Below are 21,347 nucleotides of genomic sequence, written 5' to 3' on the forward strand. Positions count from 1 at the left end.
GTGTTATTTGGAATCACTTTTAAGTATTGATGTGACCTAACTGATTTGATCTTGATAATGTAGGATAAAGCTTTCATGGTTAAAAGGGACTGCTGTGTGAACAATAAATAGGTAGGCCTATTATTAAGATGGAACAATGATTTATTAGAACACTTATAAAGCATTGTGTTCCACATTCCCGCATAAAAAATTTATCCTTTTTTTAAAATGTTTTTGAGAAAAAACTGGTAGCTCCAGCTGGGAAAATGCAGAACAGTAGACTTGAACTTCATGTTCACTGATAAGATAAAGACTTTCCTTTATATATGTAGACTAAAGTGTTCTTTTCAAGGAAATTACATTGATGCCCCCTGGGATAGGACATCTAGTACTAGGTATTTGTTTCTCTCTCTCTCTTTTTTTTTGGGGGGGGGGTTTGCAGGGCAAATGGGGTTAAGTGGCTTGCCCAAGGCCACACAGCTAGGTAATTATTGAGTGTCTGAGACTGGATTTGAACCCAGGTACTCCTGACTCCAGGGCCTGTGCTTTATCCACTACACCACCTAGCCGCCCCTAGGTACTTGTTTCTAATGCCTTAATTAGAGGCTGAAGAAGCTTCTTAAGGGTACCATAAATAATTTAATAAATATTGATAGCATTCTTTTAATATTTGGATATTTCAAAGCAATGTTAAATGTTAAAGTTAATTTTTTTCTATTTGTTAGTGAGTTGGTGAAACTTAGAATTTCCTTGATGTTTCTCAGTAAAAACAAGAACTTTACAAATGAGGGGGAATATAATACTTCCAAAAGAAATTTTTAATTTATGTTTGAAAACTCCGTGGACTTCATCAACTATCTCTTTGGTTTTATAGGAGATATAATGGCGCAGTATCTGGTTCTAGTCACAGGATGCATGTCTGTTGGAAAAATTCAGGAGTCTGAAGTTTTTAGAGTTACATCCACTGAATTTATATCCTTAAGAATTGATTCATCAGATGAAGACCGCATTTCAGAAGTGCGTAAAATTTTGAATTCAGGAAACTTTTATTTTGCATGGTCTGCCACTGGATCAAGTTTAGATTTGAGTCTTAATGCCCATCGTAGCATTCAAGACCGCACAACTGACGATAGATTTTTCTGGTGAGTTCATGTTTCCCATTTTATTCATGTACTATAAAATTTTTCTGGCTAATATTATATATTTAATTAGATTAATTTAAAGTAATTTAGATTTTTAATATTATTTTTGGTCTTTCATGTAGAATATCACTTTTAATTTAGAAATTATAGTATTCAAATTAGAAATGGCATCACTGCAATTTCTGTGATATTAATAGTACCATGGCTTGATAATAATGCATAATATTGCAGTTATCCAGAAGTTAAGATTTCTGGCAATTTAACCTTCTGGAACCAGAATTACCAGCAGTATTTATTAATTTACTTGTTTTGGTGTGCTATCATGTTACGTGAACCAAACTGACTTTGAGAATGTGAACAAAACTTAATACTTTTAACAAAACAAGTTATCTTGACATGACATATGCAACTAACATGCCCTTGGCAGTTGGAAATAAGTTGATAAGAAAATGATTGCAAGTTACTTTCATGTAGCCAAAACAAATTTGTATCATTTTTGTCATCTTGCTTTTAATTCTCTTTTATACAAAGAATTTGAAACAGAGCCAAGACAGAGAGATGGAAATATATATATATATATATATATATATATATATATATATATATATATGTTTTCTAGATCTTTATATGTATATGTACATATTCATACGTACGCCTTTGTGCATACATATATACATAATCCATATTTTTCAAAAGGCTCCCCTAGGATTTCTTTATAAACTCCAGGTATGCTTAATCACTATTTCTTTTTTGCTACTTTTCCTACAAAGTGCTACATTTGATGTCTACATTTTCTTATTGAAGATGATCCCAAAAGACCTTGTTTAATATTTAATAAACTTTTATGTTTATGTGCCACTTTATATTTCACATACATTATCCTATTTGGGAATGTAGGGTGAAGTAGTATTCTCTTTTCTAAAATGAGAAAAGAGAGAAAGTGATTTGCCCAAGTTCACAAATCATGGAATGCAAATCACAGGGCAGCCAAATGTATGCCCATTATTTACCCAATTTTTTTTTTTTTTGCATTCTCATCCCACATTCCCCAATAGGACAGCAGAGTCTCTTAATGATGGGTATGAGTTGGATGAATGAACTCAATTATACTGTTATTCATTTCATCTCTATCAACATTTTAAATAATATGTATGCAGATCTACCCATTGAAGGGCACTTGGGTTGAATTGAAGCTTTGTCATATATTTTGTTTTCAGTAACCTAATTTAATTTTTTTTTCATTAGGAATCAATCGCTACACTTACATCTCAAGCACTATGGTGTGAATTGTGATGACTGGTTATTACGGCTTATGTGTGGAGGAGTTGAAATTAGAACAATTTATGCTGCTCACAAACAGGCAAAAGCTTGCCTTATTTCACGTCTAAGTTGTGAACGAGCTGGGACCAGGTTTAATGTTCGGGGAACAAATGACGATGGTCATGTTGCAAATTTTGTAGAAACAGAACAGGTATTAGTTCTTTTTTTTTTATCTCGTTTCATTTAGTTTTCCTAGAAGGCCTAAAAAACAATAGTCTAATTACATATTTCCTACAAAACTCAAAACATTTTTCATAATTGTAACAAAGTCATTCCATGATCTATCATTGCTTTCCTGGTCATTATATCATTAAAGGTAAAAAGTTTTCTCTAAAGTTTTTCCAAAATGAAAACTTATAACACTCCAGTTATAGCAAATTGTATATAACCCAACAAATTATCTAACTATTGTGTTGGTTTAGGTATTATCAGATGAATACTGAATTATATAAATACTAGTGGATATTTTAAAAGAATCATTTTTGGTTAAATCAAACACACTTTAAAATCTTTTTTTAAAAAATGACATAAGTATTCCATAATATGGTTAGAAACTTCAACTGAAATTTAGCCCAAAGTATTTCTCTATGTGTGCATGCTTGCAGATCTTAAAACATTCAACTTGGAAATTAGTGTTTCAAAGATATAAAGTATAATTTTAAAATATAAAATTGTAGGAGTAAAGAAAATCAAAGTTATACATCATCTATAGGTACAATACTAAATTGGAGAGTTCACTTCTTAGAAAAGTAATCAAAATAGTGTATTTATAATGCACCTTTATTAGTTTTGAGAATTTTCAATTCCTATTTTTATTACCTCAAGTTCTTTTCATGAAAATTATATGTGTTGATTTAAAACAGATGTTATTAAATCTTAAGTTAACATAGTTTGAAATATTTCTAAGCATCTTGATTAATTTTTCAATTAATTTTTTCCAAAAGCTCAGGAATTATAAATTAATAGATTTGATTCCTTTATGAGGTAAAGGTAAAATCACAAAAAAAAATTTAAATACATAACTGTGCTTTGACTATGAAACTTTGGTTTTTCTTCTCAGGTTATATTTTTAGATGATGCTGTATCTTCCTTCATACAAATCCGTGGATCTGTACCATTGTTTTGGGAGCAACCTGGTTTGCAAGTATGTTTTTGATATTGTGAAACTTTTTTCATTAGGAAAATTTCCCTTGAATCCAAAACTTCTTTCTTCTCTGCTCTCTTCAACAGCACTTCACTCTTCATCCCAGATCATTTAGTGTTTTTTTTTTTGCTGTATTTTAATTTTCAGTAAGATATTTTCCTCTAGTTGGCACAAAGATTCACATCAGGGAGGATCAGGAAAGGTTTCTTATAGAAGTTGAATTTTAGCTAGGACCTAGTAGGAAGAGATGAGTGAAGAGAGGCATGAGTGATACATGGCCAGTGAAATTTCCTAGAGTTAAGAGATGAAAGTTCTTGTGCAAGGAACATCAAAGAGACCAGTCTTACTGGATTGTAAAATACATGTTGGTAAGTAAAATGTCAGAAAATTGGAAAGATAGGAAGGGGTCAGGTTATAAAGGACCTTTAAAAGCCAGAGCAATTTATATTTGGTCCTGGAGTATCATGGAGCTGCTAGAGTGACTAGAAAAGATCTTTGCTTTAGGAAGATAAGTTTGAGTGATACACTAGGATGGGGAGAAACTTGATTCAGGAAGGCCTACATACAGATATGGCTATGAAGGTATACACCAGGGTGATAGCAATATCAGAGGAGAAAATGGTGGGCATATACAAGGGTAGAGTTGACAGTACTTGAGAACTGATTGTTTATGTGGACATGGTATTGAGAGAGAGATAAAGTAAGGATGAGATCTGGCTTTTGAGCCTTGGTGACTGAGAGAATGATGGTGCTCAGATCCTTGTTAGGGTAGTTAAAAAGAAGGGATAGTTTGGGAGAAAATAATGAGAAAAAAGAAACTACAAAAAGTATGACTCAGGTCTTTGGAAAGAAAATAAATTAGTTTTGTCCTTTTTGTTTCTTGGGACATTTGATCTTCTGATAATGATGAGAATTTGTAAAAAGGATTACTGTGAAGATAATTGAGCTGTTCCTGTTGTAAAAAATGAAGTAGAGAAATCCTATCAAGAACTTGATAAAATCCTCTTAATTAAATCAGTTAAAAAAAAACTCGGTAACTTCAGTACAATGGTTGGCCTCACAGAAAAAATGGAGCAAAAGTTGACTGATGAATTAAAAGTCAAAAGCTTGAAGAATATATAGATATTTCATACTTATATTTAATGAAAATTTTCATCAAAAAGAGTTAGGAGGAGTAAGGTATTGGTAATAGCACAGAAAATAAAATTTATTGGGGAGGCTAGGTGGCGCAGTGAATAGAGCACTGGTCCTGGAGTCAGGAGTACCTGAGTTCAAATCGAGCCTCAGGCACTTAATAATTACCTAGCTGTGTGGCCTTGGGCAAGCCACCTAACCCCATTTGACTTGCAAAAAAACCTAAAAAAAGATGAAACTTATTGTATTCTAAGACATTAAAATTAATTATATCCTAAGATTCATCACTAATATGGTAGTCATTTTCAAGCAGGCTATCTGTGTAACAACCACTGACATGTTATAGGCAGTGTATAGTCAAGAAAACTTGAGTTCAAATGTGACCTTAGACTATTACTGTGTGACACTGGGCAAATCATTTGAACTCCATTTGCCTCAGTTTTCTCATCAGCAAAATGAGGATAAGAAAATCCACCTCCAACCCTCACCCCAGGATGATAATAATTGTAAATTATTTAGTGTAATGTTTGAGAAATCGTAAGTACTATTTAAAGGTTAACTATTATCATTACATATCTGAGGTCAAATTTGAACTTGGGTCCTCCTGATTCCAGGGCCGGTACTCTATCTGCTTCTAGATGGCGCAGCAGATAGACTGGCCTTGGAATCAGGAGTAGAGGAGTTTGAATCCAGACTCTGACATTTATTAGCTGTGTGACCTTGGGCAAGTTACTTAATCCTGATTGCCTTCCACCCGGAGCCATCTCCAGTCATCCTGTTTTGTATCTGGCTACTGGACTCAGCTGACTCTGGAGAAGAAAGTGAGACTGGTGACTTACCACAGCATCCCCCATTCAAATCCAGTTCATGTGCTAGTCATGCCATTACTTCTTCAGAAATGGACAAACATTATTATTACTTTTATTATTGTTTTTTACTTTTTTTTTTAAATTTTAAGGCAATGGGTTTAAGTGACTTGCCCAAGGCCACACAGCTAGGCAATTATTAAGTGTCTGAGGCTGGATTTGAACTCAGGTACTCCTGAACCCAGGGCTGGTGCTCTATCCACTGTGCCACCTAGCCACCCCTATTACTGTTATTATTAGTGAAATTAAAGCAACTTTAACCTAATTCATAACAAGTTGCTGATCCTGAAAAAAAAAAATTGAGAAAAAGATTAAAGGACTGATATCAGCACAAGGATAAATTTTTTTACTATATGGAAATTAGCCTTCACTAATTTTAAAATAAAAGTTCACCTATACAATTTTAATAAATGCTTGTTGAATATTACAGAAGAAGGTGGACAATTTAGCATTGTTGCCTTATAAAACAATGTGAAATTCTTTAAATCCAATTTTAACTTATTTCTACATGCCTAGCTCAAATCCATTCTGTTTTGACCATTCTATTCCATGTGAGTATAAAAATACCCATATATGTAAATGATGTGTGCTTCCTGATTATAATCTAATGTGAGTCAATGGGAAAAATACAATGAATTTCAAGCCAAAAATCTAGTTAAACTATGTTCCTTAATTTCACTACTTTATCATCTACTCTTTCCCCCTTCCTGTGACAACCATACCATAGATCTGATCTTGTTTATGTTATTAGACTGTCTAGGACTGCTAGTATTTCCCTTGAAATGTAGGTGACTAGTTCTTTATGAATGGAATGGTAAAAAGCCTGTAACATTGTCCTTCCTTGGGCTCTAAGAAACAAGAAGGAGCATAAGAAGTCTATTTTTTAAAAATTCATTGTGGTTTTATATTTGATGAACAATGAAAATATCTCAGCCTCACAAGGATCTGTGTACCTCTATTCCACTGTGGTCTTGTGATGGAAAAGCTTTGCTTATTGAGAAGCAGCAGATTTTTCTGAAAGATTTTTTATAGAGGTAAAAAAAATAGACAAATCCAAGGAGTTTTATGGGAGAAAAGAAAACATGGCTGGCAAGTAATAACAGGATAAAAAAGTAACTCTAAGGGGATGTTATTGGCAAGAGGCCTGGGAAATTTCCCCAACTCCTTGGAGCCTTGTTTTTTGCTGACTCCTCAGCCCCCTTCCTGTGGTCATCCCATGTGCTTTCTGACTTCCCAAATCTTCCAAACTATTAAATGCCTGTCTCAGGTTATGGAAGCCACAGTGATTGAAGTAGAGGATACTCTGTTCCTACCTGGGGCTGATACCAGGGTCCTGGCCAGTATGCCCCATACTCCTTTTTTACCTTTATTTATGGTTCTTTTCAACTCTTTGTGTGAACTCAAGAAGTCTTAGATTTGGAAAGAATGTCCAACAGAGAGTCAACAATTTTATTCCTTCCCATGAAATTGAGGACTACCAGACATTACCATATTTCTTGCCTGCAGCTGCTGAGATCCTTCAAGCCTTCTGTTCTGCATTTGCATTCTGTTGTCCTCTAGCACTGTCATCTAACCTACTTAGGAAACCTCAGAATCTCTCAGACTGTGCCATCTCTTTCATCTTAGGACTTTGAGGGCCCTTTTTATTCATTCTGCAGGTGAATTTTCTTTATATTCACAATTAGATTGTGAACTTCTTGAGAGCAGGGGACCATCCCACTTTTCCAATTTGAATCCTCTATTAACACAGTGCTTGATAAAAAATAAATTTAAATGTTCTCTGATTCACTCACTCAAATAAAATCTATTTACATAGGAGACAAGCTTAAGCCTAAAGTTAATTGCTCCTCAAAGTCCAAAGATCATTGCTAACAAAATTAGAAAAGGTTTTATAGAGAACCTAGCATTCAGACTAGACCTTGGCTCCAGTACTACCTCTGATATCTGCCACCTGTGTGACTCTGAGCAAATCAATTAATAAATGCTTGGCTTTTCTTGGCCTCATTTTCTTCATCTGTAAAATGACAGGGTTGGATCAAATAGACCCTTCTAGCTCTAAATCTGCTATTTTATTTCATGTGATTTTCTTATATGATTAAATATAATATTCTTTTTCAAGGTGGGATCTCATCGTGTTAGAATGTCAAGGGGATTTGAAGCCAATGCACCTGCTTTTGACAGGTAAAATTAGCTTTTCTTTTAGTTTTTTTGGTAATTGTTTCATTTTTATGAATTTAGAAACTTAAGTTTCTTAGGCAGGAATTCTATTTTAGCCAATTTAAGTGTGAAGTAAAATTCAAATCCTTATTTTTCCATGAACTTTCATTTTTTTTTTCAGATTTTATTTTTTTTATTAAAGATTTTATTTATTTTGAGTTTTACAATTTTTCCCCTAATCTTACTTCCCTCCCCCACCCCCCACCCCCACAGAAGGCAGTTTGTCAGTCTTTACATTGTTTCCATGGTAAACATTGATCCAAATTGAGTGTGATAAGAGAGAAATGATATCCTTAAGGAAGAAACATAAAGTACTAGAGATAGCAAGATCAGAAATAAGATATCAGGGTTTTTTTTTTTCTCTAAATTTAAGGTAATAGTCCTTGGTCTTTGTTCAAACTCCGCAGTTCTTTCTCTGGATACAGATGGTATTCTCCATTGCAGACAGCCCCAAATTGTCCCTGATTGTTGCACTCAATGGAATGAGCAAGTCCATCAAGGTTGATCATTGCCCGCATGTTGCTGTTTGGATGTATAGTGTTTTTCTGGTTCTGCTCATCTCACTCAGCATCAGTTCAGGCTTCCCTGAATTCCCATCCCTCCTGGTTTCTAATAGAACAATAGTGTTCCATACATATATCACAGTTTGCTAAGCCATTCCCCAGTTGAAGGACATTTACTTGATTTCCAATTCTTTGACACCACAAACAGGGCTGTTATGAATATTTTTTGTATAAGTGATGTTTTTACCCTTTTTCATCATCTCTTCTGGGTATAGACCGAGGAGTGGTATTGCTGAATCAAAGGGTATGCACTTTTTTTTTTACAAATAATGTTTTTTATGCATTAATAAAATATTCTTGTTTAAGAGTAAATAAAATACCCCCTCCCCCCAAAAAATATAGACTCACTTGAGCAATAAAGTAAAGGGGAGAGAAAAAAATTAAAATTAAAAAAATAGTAATAATTGTAGGTATGGCCATGTGGCACAATGGACGGAGCACTAGCCCTGGAGCCAGGAGCACCTGAGCCCATATCCGGCCCCATACACCCAACATTCACCCAATGGTGTGACATGCAAGCCACCCCAACCCCACTGCCCTGCAAAAGCCAAAAAAGAAAAAAAAGAAAAAAAGACCCAAAATGAAATAAAATAGTAATAATAGTAGGGGTGGCTGGGTGGCGGACAGAGCATTGGCCCTTGAGCCAGGAGCACTCGGGTCCAAATCTGGCCTCAGACACCCAATGATCATGCTGCTATGCGGCCCCAGGCAGGCCACCCAGCCCCATTTGCCCTGCACCCCCTCCAAAATAATAATAATAAAAAATGTGCTTCAGTCTTTGTTCCAATACTAACAACTCTGTCGTGAGTGGATCACATTCTTTATGATAAGTCCATCACAAAACTTACTTCCATATTTTTCCACCATTGCCATTGCTGAGCGCAACTCCCTCCTTTCGTATTTCTCCACTACTGTGTACTATATTTTCTCTCTCCTTTCACTCTGGCTCTGCTGCAGGGTAGCTGAGTGGTGCAGCAGACAGATCTCTGGCCCTGGGGCCAAGAGGCCCTGAGCCCCCATACCACCCCTTAGGCCCAGCATCCACCTGGTCCTATGGTCCTGGACAGGCCATCCAATCCCAGCCCCTTGCAAGAAGTAAAAAAGAAAATGTGTTATATCTGACCACTCTCCCCCCATGGTCCATCCTCTCCTCCATCACTCACATCACCCCCTTCCCCCTGTCCCCCCCCTTCTTACTCCAGATGTCTGTACACCTCATTGAGTATATATGTTGTTTCCTCTCCTAGCCACTTCTGATGAGAGCAAAGATTCCCTCATTTCCCCCTTGCCTTCCCCCCCTTCCATATCATTGCAATAGCTCACTGTAATAAAGAAAAACCTTATATGAAATATCTTGGCCTATTCCCCCTCTCCTTTTTCTTTCTCCCATTACATTTCCCTTTTTTCTATTGACTCCATTTTTACACCATATTTTATCTTCAAATTCTGCTTTCTCCTGTGCTTCAACTATAAAAGCTCCTTCTACCTGCTCTATTAACTGAGAAGGTTCATATGAGTATTATCAGTGTCATTTCTCTATGCAGGAATACATGCAATTCGTCCTCATTAAGTCCCTCATATTTTCCCCTTCTCCTCCGATCTCTATGCTTCACCTGAGTCCTGTATTTGAAGATCAAACCTTCTGTTCAGCTCTGGCCATTCCAACAGGAACGTTTGAAATTCCCCTGGTTCATTGAAAGTCCATCTTTTTTCCTGGAAGAGGACATTGATTTTTTGCTGGGTTGTTGATTCTCGGTTGCATTCCAAGCTCTTTTGCTTTCCAGTATATTATATTCCAAGGCCTATAAGCTTTTAATGTAGTTGCTACTAAGTCCTGTGTGATCCTGACTGCAGCTCCACGATATTTGAATTGTGTCCTTCTGGCTGCTTGTAATATTTTCTCTTTGACTTGGGAGTTCTGGAACTTGGCTATAATATTCCTGGGGGTTGTTTTTTTTGGGGGGGAATCTCTTTCCAGGGGAGATGGGTGGATTCTCTCCATTTCTATTTTGCCCTCTGCTTCTAGGATATCAGGGCAATTTTCCTGTAATAATTCTTTGAAAATGATGTCAAGGCTCTTTTCCTGATCATGACTTTCAGGTATTTCAATAATTTTTAAATTATCTTTCCTAAGTCTGTTTTCCATATCAGTTGTTTTTTTCAATGAGATGTTTCACATTTTCTTCTAATTTTTCATCTTTTTGCTTTTGAAGTAATGAGTCCTGTTTTCTCGTAAATTCATCAGTCTCCCTGAGTTCTATACTTTGTCTGAGGGATTTGTTTTCCTCAGAGAGTTTTCTTATCTCTTTTTCCATCTGGCCAGTTTTGTTTTTTAAAGCATGCTTCTCCTCAATAACTTTTTGAACTGTTTTATCCATTTGACCTAAGCTGGTTTTTAGCATGCTATTTTCTTCAGTATTTTTTTGGATTTTCTTGACTAAGCTGCTGACTTCATTTTCATGTTTTTCCTGCATCTCTTTCATTTCTCTTCCCAGTTTTTCTTCTAACTCCCTCATTTGATTTTCAAAGTCTTTTTTGAATTCTGTCATGGCCTGATCCCAATTTCTGTTTTTCTTGGAGTCTTTAGATGCAGGAGCTTGTGTTTCCTCATCTTCAGACTGACTATATTGATCCTTCTTGGGATCATAGATAATGTTTTTCTCAATGGTGTTCCTCTTTTTTTCTCTACTTGCTCATTTTCCCAGCCTAAGCCTGTTTTGGGGGTGCTTCCTGAACTTTTGGGCCATTCCCACAAGGGTCTCAGTGTGTGAGGCTCTGTCCTCCCTCCTGGTCTGTGAATGACCATATGTGCCCCCCCTCTGCTACAGGGCTGAGGTGGTGGGGGCCCCTCTATGGGTGGTGCCCTAGACTTCGATCAGGGTCTGAATGTGTTCAGAGCCCCAGAGTCTTGTTCCAGGGGCAGAGGACAGAGCTTGGCAGTCTCTCTTCACTTCCCCTCCCTCAGCTCAATGGGCTCATGCCCTGAGGGCTCCTGCTTAGGGGCTCTGCCTGCTTTTGTTTCCTGGATCTGGAATGCAGTGGCCATGCTGCTTGCTGTGTGCCCTGAGGGCTGGACTTCACATGCTTGCTCTGGCAAAGGTCCCAGGCTGTTCCCCCAATTTTTGCCCAGTGCTCCCCCGGGCCATAAGTCAGGAAACTTCCCCTGCTGCTGTGAGCCACGCTCTGGGGAGCAGAGCCTTTCTGCTCTTTTCCAGGTTACCTTGAGTAGGAGAACTGCCTCACTGGGTCCCTCTGTGGCTTCTGTCTCTTGAAAATTTAGTTAAAGTCCTTAGTTAAGAAGATTTACGAGAGAGCACCTAAGACATGATCCGCTCTTGTCACCATCTTGACTCTGCCCCCGAACTTTTCATTTAAATTGGAAGCTCCTGGTATTCTGAGCTATTAACTCAAAGGGTAGCAGAACTGGGTTCCTTTTTCTATCTCTGATTCTTTTTGTTTTATCCCTTTGTAACTTTTCCATTGACCCACTGTTTCTCTGTTTTCACCAATGACAGAGGACACAGATTTGGATTTTTTCTGAAGAAACCTAGGACCAACCCTCTGTAAGCAAGTCCAGGTCCTCTTATTACAGATTCAGTTTCTGTTCCTTTCATTTATTAACAATTTATCATGTGCCAACCACTATGCTAGATATTGAGGATACCAGTACCAAATTTAGTTCATCTTTTCTTTAAAGGAGCTGACATTTTACTAGTGGAATTTGTTCAAAGATAGTAAATATAGACTCTGTACAAAGTAGGACACAGTTGTGGTGACAGAACACTGGAAGAAATAAAGGAAGGTGTGTTGAGAAAGGTGACTCTTGAGCTACTGATCCTCACAGGGAGCTAGGAATTCAAAGAGATGTGAGGAGGAAGCACATTCCAGATGTGAGTGACACATATTGTAGCAGGAAATAAAATAGGGAATAGTAAAGGCTAGTTCACCTGAATCAGAATATATAAGCATTAGGTATATGTATAAGCCTAGTAATATAAACTTAAGTCAGATTATATGGAGGGTTTTAAATGCTAAACAGGTGTTTGCATTTTATCCAAAAAGTAGTAGGGAATCCCTGTAATTTCATAAGTAGTGAACTGACATGGTGAGACTTGACCTTTAGATATATCAGTTTGACAGCTGTATATCAAAGTGGAGTAGAGAAGGGGGAGGAGGCAATGTGATACAAAGGGAGCATTGGATTTGGATTTAGAAGGACAAAATGATATAATAGGGAAATCATTGGGTTCAAAATTGGAAGACCTGGAATCAAATTCTATTTCTGCCACTTTCTTAACCTATATGATTTTGGATACTTAACTTCTCTCAATTTCAATTTTCTCATCTATAAAATTAGATGATAGAGGCCATTTTTAGCTCCTAATATGTGGTTCTTTTATCCTTAAAAAGATCAAGTAAACTCACGGGAGTTGGTGAAATACCAATGCATCAGGGTAGGGGAATGGATGATAATTCTTCAAGGAAGACCGAGAGGAATTGGTACGCTAGATAGGAAGGGAGCCATGACAGAATCGTGTCATGATAACTTAGGGAGAAGAGTTGGGTTGGTTAGCTGTGTCAAGTACTACTGAGAGATCAAGAGGGATAGGACTGAGAACAGGCTATTGTAGTTATCAATAAAGAGATCACTGACTTTGGAAATAGTGATGGCTCTAAAGCAAAGTGCAAAGGGGGGATAGAAAGTAAGAAAACTGAGGCAACAAAGCTTTTTAAAAACAGCTTTTTAAAACTTTTATAAAGGAGTTTTATGGTATAAGGACAAAGATAAGATGGAAATTTGAAGGAATGATGAAGTCTTGGGAAGATTTTTTTTTTTAAAGACTAGAGATACCTGGGTATAGTTAAAGGCAACAGGAGAGGAATCAATGGCTAAAGAGAAATTTAAATTGTAGAAAGGGGAAGTTTGCTGGAGTATCCTTTCAGAGGAGATGAGATCAGAGGCAAAGCTATAAAAAATAACAATAATAGCTAACAGTTCTATAGCACTTTAAAATTTGCAAAATGTTATTCATATCTTATTTCATTTGAGAAGGGTCACTGTAAGAAGGAAAAAATTTATCTCATCCTTGGAGATTAGAGCAAAAGAGATGATTCACAGTAAGGAATTAGGAATTCTCTTTTCTACCTTGGTACCTACTTATTTTACTAAAGAGTTCCAACTGTTTTAGACTATTTGAAATTACATAGGCAAAATCATTTCTATGGATTCCATATTACTCTATATCTTTAATGGAAGCCCTTCTCTTTCCTACCACTGCCATCATTGTCTTTTTGTAACTCTTTTTAGGTTTTTGCAAGGCAAATGGGGTTAAGTAACTTGCTCAAGGACACATGGCTAAGTTATTATTAAGTATCTGCTACTCCTGACTCCAGGACTGGTGCTCTATCCACTGGGCCACCTAGGCGCCCTGCCATCACTGTATTAAGCCCTCAACATATCTCCTTAAATTATTAAAATTATAGAATTCCTCTTTTCTCTCTTTCCTCTCCAGTTAAACCTTCATACAGCTTCTGAAATAATTCCTAACTCCTAGGCCCCCATCTCTAGCAGTATGCTAGATATTTTCCTGGGTTTCCAGAATTGACCCTTTTTGGCACATCCCTCCAGAATTATTATTTTGCCCTTCCATTTCCCCATCCCTCCTCCAAAATTCCATATGTTCCAGCTGCAGTTCACTCAGGTTTACAACTCTGGAGTTGCTTTTGATTGTTCACTTTTCTTTTCCTCCCTACCATGTCATGTCTGCCTCCATAGCATCTTTCCTTCTCTCTACTCACTAGCCATCATCATAGGGAAGACCCTTATCACTTTTGGATTATTGCCTCATGATTGGTTCCCCTAATATCAATAACTTCTTATTTATAAATAACACCCCTCAGCTGCCTGCCTCATATTCCTAAAGCATTACAATAACCTGGACACTCACTTGCTTAAAATAAAAATTCCTCATCTTAGCAATTAAAGCCCTTCACAGTCTTGTTCCAGTCTACTTTTCCAGGATTATTTCACATTGCCATCTTTCATGAAGTTAGGTGGTTCATTGGATAGAACCCTGGGCCTGGAGTCAGAAAGACCTGAGTTCAAATTCTTCACACACTGGCTGTGTGACGCTGGACAAGTCATGTAACCTGTTTCAATCTCAGTTTCTTCAACTATAAATTGGGGATAATAACAACTACTCCCACCACCACCACCATGGTGGTTGTAGGGATTAATTAGGATAATAATTGTAAAGCTCTTAGCACAGTGACTGACACATCATAAATGTTAACTTTCATCATCATCATCATCATTGAGTCTTCTGGACCGCACTGACTTACTTAAAAGCTCCCAAATTGAGCATTGTCTTTTGCCTCATTGTCTTTGCCCAAGCTTTATTTCGGGGGGGGGGGGGTGGTATCTGTTCCTAGTACCTAGCACATAGGTCGTTGATATGTTTTTGTTAAATTACATACAATTAAAGCCTCTTAAATTTGGGCTTTAGCATGCCTTTCTAACCTTTTTTTTACTACTCCTCTTCACATACTCTGTTTCTTAGAATTGTTTGTCAATCTTATCCTTTCTATTCATGAGATCTATTTGTTCATATCTCCAAATATTTCTTTTACTTTTCTGCATCTTTGAATTCTTCCCCTTCCTTCAGTGCTCCACACTTCTTTGAGCTTTCCTTGACCCCTAACTGAAAATAACTTTCTCTCTAAATTTTGTTGTCCCTCTTTTTTGACTTCATCACATTTTGTCTTGTGCTCAATTTGTTTGTGTATATGTTTGATTTCCTTCTCTCCCATGAGAATATTAGTGAACTCTATTGACTATTGTTCACATTGGTAATGCAAGTACTCTATATGTAATCAATGTTTATAAATTCAAATAAGTTAAATGTACTGCCATGTGAGTGTTTTCTATAGATTGTCATATCTATATATTTATAGCATTGTACTAATTTATAGTATTAAGTATATTGCTTTTATCTTTGTTCAATAGGCATTTTAGAACTCTTAAGAATTTATATGGCCAACAAATCATTGTAAATTTACTTGGAACTAAGGAAGGTGAGGATATGCTCAGTAAAACTTTCCAGGTATGTATTATTAACTTTTATCTTCCATGGTTCTTAAAAATCTAAAATCACTAGGTGCTCAAGTATGTAAGTCATAAGAGACGTATTGGAAGCTCCATTAATGGTAATTTCAGACACTTATACAGAATACTTTAAAATTCCCAGCCATCCTGTGAAATAGAGCCATCAGGGAACATTTAATTTTCATAAAGAGTTTTTCAAAGTGCAGTGATAGAAATCTTATTTTAAAAAATTGTCAGAGTTGTCCCATGTCCCTCAATTCTTCTCATCCCTTCACTATGTTCTAAATATGTTATGCAAAAAAAGAGTGTACTATTATTCTCCTTGCTCTGCTTACTTGAAAACTTCATTGAGACAATGAACTCATAGATATAGATACATCATCTATTTGTACTTAGTGCAACTTCTATAGGTCCTTCCATAAATTCTCTAAAGATAATATATTTTTTAATATTTTGTGAATTTGATATCCATATAATGAGCTTTGGCTGTAATCAAAAGGTTAAAGGAGTAAAAGTAGAGAGATTTAATCCCCTAAAGTGGAATTAGTCATTTCCTCTTCCATTTGTTTTCACTTTCTTACTTCCTTGTCAATATTGTAGAAATAGAAATTAAAAACCTTCTCTGTAGTATCTCAAAATTATGCCAGAGGTCCTTTGTTTTTCTTTGCATTTCAACTATTAGGAATAATTAGATAGCATTATACAGATCTAGTTAAACTTTCAGATACTGATTCTGGACATATTCTCATAGAAATTTTTAGGTATGTGAATAGAAGTAGAGAAGTAATATAAAGTGCATTAGAACTAATTACAAGAAATAATAAAACAAGGTTCAGCTTTGTTATATACTGATTAATCCCTCTAGGAAAATAATCAGAATGCATAAATAGCAGTGTCAGAATCACAGTCATGATAAGTGTTAGAAGATACATTACAATTGTAATGTAAAAATCGTAATTGTCAGCAAATACCAGACATTATGAAGGTGATAATGCCTTTATGTAACTGAGGAAAATATATTTGAAATCATGTAAGATTTCACTAAATCTTGAAATGGAAGAAAGAGCATAAGAATTTCAATAAAAATAGCTAAAATAAAAACAAGCACCTGAAGAATGTTGTTAACATTCATGTTAACATGTCAGAAAGAAAAAATTTGCTTTGTCATTTTAAAGAGGAGAAATATATAAAAGTAATTATAATAGCTGGAATAATATATAATTAATGAAAAATTAGAAAAATGTTCCCTAAAATGCAGTTTAATCTAATAATGAAGTTATTTTGCTATTTCTGTATTAATCAACTGATAAACATTTACTAAATATCTACTATGTCCTAGGTGCTGTGCTAAGTACCAGGGATACAAATATAAAAAAGAAAGCTAGTCTCTGCCCTCTAGGTATTTGCAATGGGAAGACAATTCACAAAAGAAGTTGCAGAGTGAAAGGTACCACAAGTGGGAGGGGAATTGTAGAAGTACAGAATAGTATAGCTAAGTAAAAAATGAGAAGATGCTCAGAAGTGAGTTCCCTTTTTCAGTGGAAATTTGAAGTTCATGGCTCTACCTTCCAATCAGAAAGACGGAAGGGAGGTGGTAAGGTAGGGTATCAAGGCTGATAGAATCTTGTATGAAATTTTCCTTAGAATGAGCTTCCAGAGACTTAATTGGAAAATCAGAGTAGAAAGTATTATAGCAGTAAGATGAGAAATGGCAAGGAAATTTAATGTAAGAAATTAGCATAAGGATAAAGATTTCAAAGTGTTTTATGTAACTTAGAGAAACTTTTTCTTTAAGTGAAAAACAGAAATAACATTGACACAAACTATAATAATTTCACCTAAAAGTAATTGAAAACCAAGCACCAAATGAAAACAGATGACTGGGGGTGGCTAGGTGGTGCAGTGGATAGAGCACCAGCCCTGGAGTCAGGAGTACCTGAATTCAAATCTGGCCTCAGACACTTAATTATTACTTAGCTAGCTATTTGGCCTTGGGCAAGCCACTTAACCCCTTTGCTTTGCAAAAACTTTAAAAAAAAGATGACTGCAAAGGTTAAAATATAAACTCATTTGTAAAATTTTATGGGGAATGATGATAATTATGAGCAATATATCTCATAAGGTAGAAAGAGGGAGTAGTGGTAAAATCAGTTTAAAATCTTACCAAGATATCCAACTAAGCAAATTCATCCTAAGAACATTCAAGCATTATGATCTAATGAGTATTACAAACATAAGAAAAAAGGGAAAAGATTTGACAAAAACATTGAACAAACTTTTCTGTGTCAAGGATAGTTAAACCACTGTTCCTGGTTCCTGACGTGAACCAGAAATGGCACTAAAGAGAACAAAGATACAAAAAACATCCATTGTGAAGGTCCGTATTAGAAACAGTATAATTGTTATTTTTAAATATTATGTATTTTTCCAATTATTCAAATACCAATTTCAGTGGTATTGCTGGATACTCTCCAGCAGTAAGATAATTTTCTTTTTTCTTTTTCTTTTTAAAATTTATTTCCAATTATATATATATATATATATATATATATATATATATATATATATATATATATATTTCATCATTGGTTTTTTTGTAAGATTTTGAGTTCCACATTTTTCTGCTTCCCTCCCTTCTCTTCCCCCTCCACATGACAGTGAGTAAGGGAAAAAAAATCCATGAGAAGAAGAAAGCATAAAACCAATTTTAAAAGTGAAGTTCTGCTCACTTCCCTCAACATTAGCTCATGTAAGTCTTTCCAGGTTTTTCTGAAAAATACTTGTTCATCATTTCTTATATTGCATTACATTCACATACCACAACTTGTTCAACCTTTCACCAGTTGATAGGCATCCTCTCAGTTTCTAATTCTTTGCCATCACAATTAGAACTGCTGTGAATATTTTTGTACATGTTGGTCTTTTCCCCATTTTTATGATCTCTTTGGGATACAGATCTAGCAGTGGTTTTGGTGGATCAAAGGTTATAAATTGTTTTATTGTCCTTTGGACTTAGAAACAGTACAATTATGCAGATATTGAGGGACCAACATATAAGATATCTAAAGGATAGAAAGATACCAAGGACATGGGAAAAAAATCTTATGCTTCCTTAATACTGAAAAAAGTGGCCAAAGGGATCAGTAACTTAAACATTTATTATTCAGTGTCTTGAGAATCATCTATGCATGAATCAAGGGCATCTTCTTGGAGAGTGGGAAGCAAGCAGTCCTTCTACAAGCAATAGTCAGTAGTCCTTGTATCTTTCTTATTTTACTGCAAGATGTAAGGAATATAAGATCTCATTGTGCCTATTTCTGATTTACAAAAAAACACTTGATATGTGGAACAAAAGAATTTAAAGTCTCTTTTACAAAAAAAAAGTGTCTCACATCTCTTCATCAAGATCATTTAAAATTTTCTGGAAGATTTAGCTGAAATAATTCTCTTTAGTGATCCTTTAATAAATATCAGACAGGGGCGGCTAGGTGATGGAATGGATAGAGCACCAGTCCTGGAGTCAGGAGTATCTGAGTTCAAATCCAGCCTCAGACACTTAATAATCACCTAGCTGTGTGATCTTGGGCAAACCACTTAACCCCATTTGCCTTGCAAAAAAAAAAACCCCTAAAAATGAAGAAATAAATATCAGGCAAAATAAGGAAGATGTGTACTGAACACATGGATTGATACTGTACTGGACCTGCTCCATATGGTAAAGAGGTGGTCAAGACCTTCCAGTGAAGTGTTATTCAGTGGAGAGAAGTTCTGGAATCAGAGAACTTTGTTTCACGCCCCTCTCGTAACAGCTCACTGTGAGCATGATCATTTCACATCTCTAATTGTTATTTTCATCATTTGTAAAATGAAGGCCTATACTCTGATGGCCTTAGTGGTCAGTGAATATTGCAGATCCTCCTGGGAAAGGGGTATCAGTCTTGAAAGGAATTTGACCTAACTAATCAACCAGAAAAGACCAAGAGTATGAAAGAATGTTATTGCTCAGATTTTAACATTCCATTTGGGTAGAACATCTTGGACAACATGTACATCTAAAACAGTACAGATAACAAAGAATTGGCAGAGCTGAATGGGATGAAGAACATGGACTGAAACATTTTCAGGGAATTACAGGGTTCTTTTACTCACTCCTAGCTTTCATGAAATCTAAGGGTTGTTCAGTAGTATGTATATGACAGTGAATGAATGAGTGAATACCCTTAGAAGTGAGTATCACACAGAGGGCAATGAAGAAACATCTGGTGGATGTGAACAGGCTGCGAAATATATAACCAATGTTGAATCCCAAATAAAGAGTATAAAGGGCATGCTCAAGGAATTAGATTGAAATTGTATATTAGGAAGAGAAATGAGTTTGCCACGTGGCAAGAATGGGAGATAGCAACAGTTGGACAGCCAAGGTGCTCTGTTCATAATATCCTTGCAATGTAAGGAGAAAGCAATGAAGGCCTTCAATATGTTGAATGGATCCCCTGTGAAAAAGCAAGGTCATTCATACAAGATCAGCAGACTTGGATAGGTTGCAGTGTTTACAGTTGAAAGGAACTTCCTGAGTCAATTTGATTACTTTAGAATATATAAATTGAGTATTAATTTATGTAACATTAATTCATTCTAAGGGAAAAACTCATTTGATTCTTATCTCTCCCTTAACTATAACTATATAATAACTATATCTAATTACTAATAAATAAATAATTAGTAACTATATTAAGTATATCTAGTTATGGAACTTTCTTAACAAATTGGAATACTAGTGATTTAAATCCATTCTTCTCTTGATCCAGGGGAAAATAATATGGGTTCTGTTATGGTAATTATGTTATCACTGGAAGTATTCAAGACCCATATGAGTAGTTATAGTTAGATATAAGAATCAACAGGTAATTTTTCAGTTTTTCATCAGTATACTGATTTTATGACTACTATAAAAATTAGAATGATTTGAAAATAGATACTGATTGGGCTTTAAAGTGATGGGCTAGTTTTTTAGCAATAAATAATATGCCAGTGCTTCATTGAATCTTTGCTGATAAGTTCATATTTTAATAGAATATTTCCTTGTTTTTTTTTTCAGAGCCATTTGAAAGCTTCTGAACATGCTGTTGATACAAAAATGGTCAATTTTGACTATCATCAAATGGTTAAAGGAGGAAAAGGAGAGAGATTACATAGGGTACTTAAGCCTCAAGTCCAAAAATTCTTAGACTCCGAGTTTTTTTATTTCGATGGAATTGAAGTTCAGAGGTTTGATTATTTTATTTTTCTATTCTTTAAATTAGGATTGTATTATAATTTTAACTGCTATTTAATTTTCCATTAGGATGTTCACTTACGTTAGATGATCTTTTATATTTCATTCTATATTCTCATTTTCATTAGAAGTTCAAAATTATGTTTCCATTAGTTTTGTAAAATTTTTAAAATTAAGCTAAGGATGTTTTCCTTATCTAAATATACAAAATTGAAGTTTTAATTTCAATTTTTCTTTTTTTGTTAAAATTATCATTTTCTAAAATGTACATAGGATGGATCTTTAATGGGAAGAAATTGAACAATATTTTACTTTCCTGATCTAAAATAATTGTGATTTTATCATTAGTAAAAGAATATAGTGGAATACTCATTCAACCTAACAATATTCTGATTCTGACTTTTCTTTTGATAGAAACTATTATGTACTTATCCTTTGAAAAAAGGTATATACTACTTTCCTCCCTTCATTGTAAGGCAGTTTGAATATTCTGGATGTGAGTTCTACATCATAGGTTCTACAAAGTGAAAATTTATTCCCATGAATTACTACCTCAATTTTATTATTCTAATTACTTTGGTTGTTAGTATTGTTGAGTAGTT

At 35.3% G+C, this 21,347-nt stretch overlaps 1 protein-coding gene across 14 annotated transcripts in view; it reads left to right on the forward strand.

The window, feature by feature from the left end:
• The window catches only part of SYNJ1 (synaptojanin 1), a 119,045-nt gene that overhangs the window by 28,190 nt on the left and 69,508 nt on the right, over positions 1-21,347 (forward strand). For all 14 annotated transcript variants that reach the window (XM_074214093.1, XM_074214097.1, XM_074214096.1 and 11 more), the window contains 6 exons: positions 854-1,121; positions 2,367-2,592; positions 3,502-3,585; positions 7,705-7,766; positions 15,372-15,468; positions 20,569-20,738. In XM_074214093.1, coding sequence (XP_074070194.1) covers positions 854-1,121; positions 2,367-2,592; positions 3,502-3,585; positions 7,705-7,766; positions 15,372-15,468; positions 20,569-20,738 — 907 coding nt within the window. The remainder of the gene's footprint in view (positions 1-853; positions 1,122-2,366; positions 2,593-3,501; positions 3,586-7,704; positions 7,767-15,371; positions 15,469-20,568; positions 20,739-21,347) is intronic.

The sequence above is a fragment of the Macrotis lagotis genome, chromosome 1, assembly GCF_037893015.1.
Source record: "Macrotis lagotis isolate mMagLag1 chromosome 1, bilby.v1.9.chrom.fasta, whole genome shotgun sequence".
Classification (NCBI taxonomy): domain Eukaryota; kingdom Metazoa; phylum Chordata; class Mammalia; order Peramelemorphia; family Peramelidae; genus Macrotis; species Macrotis lagotis.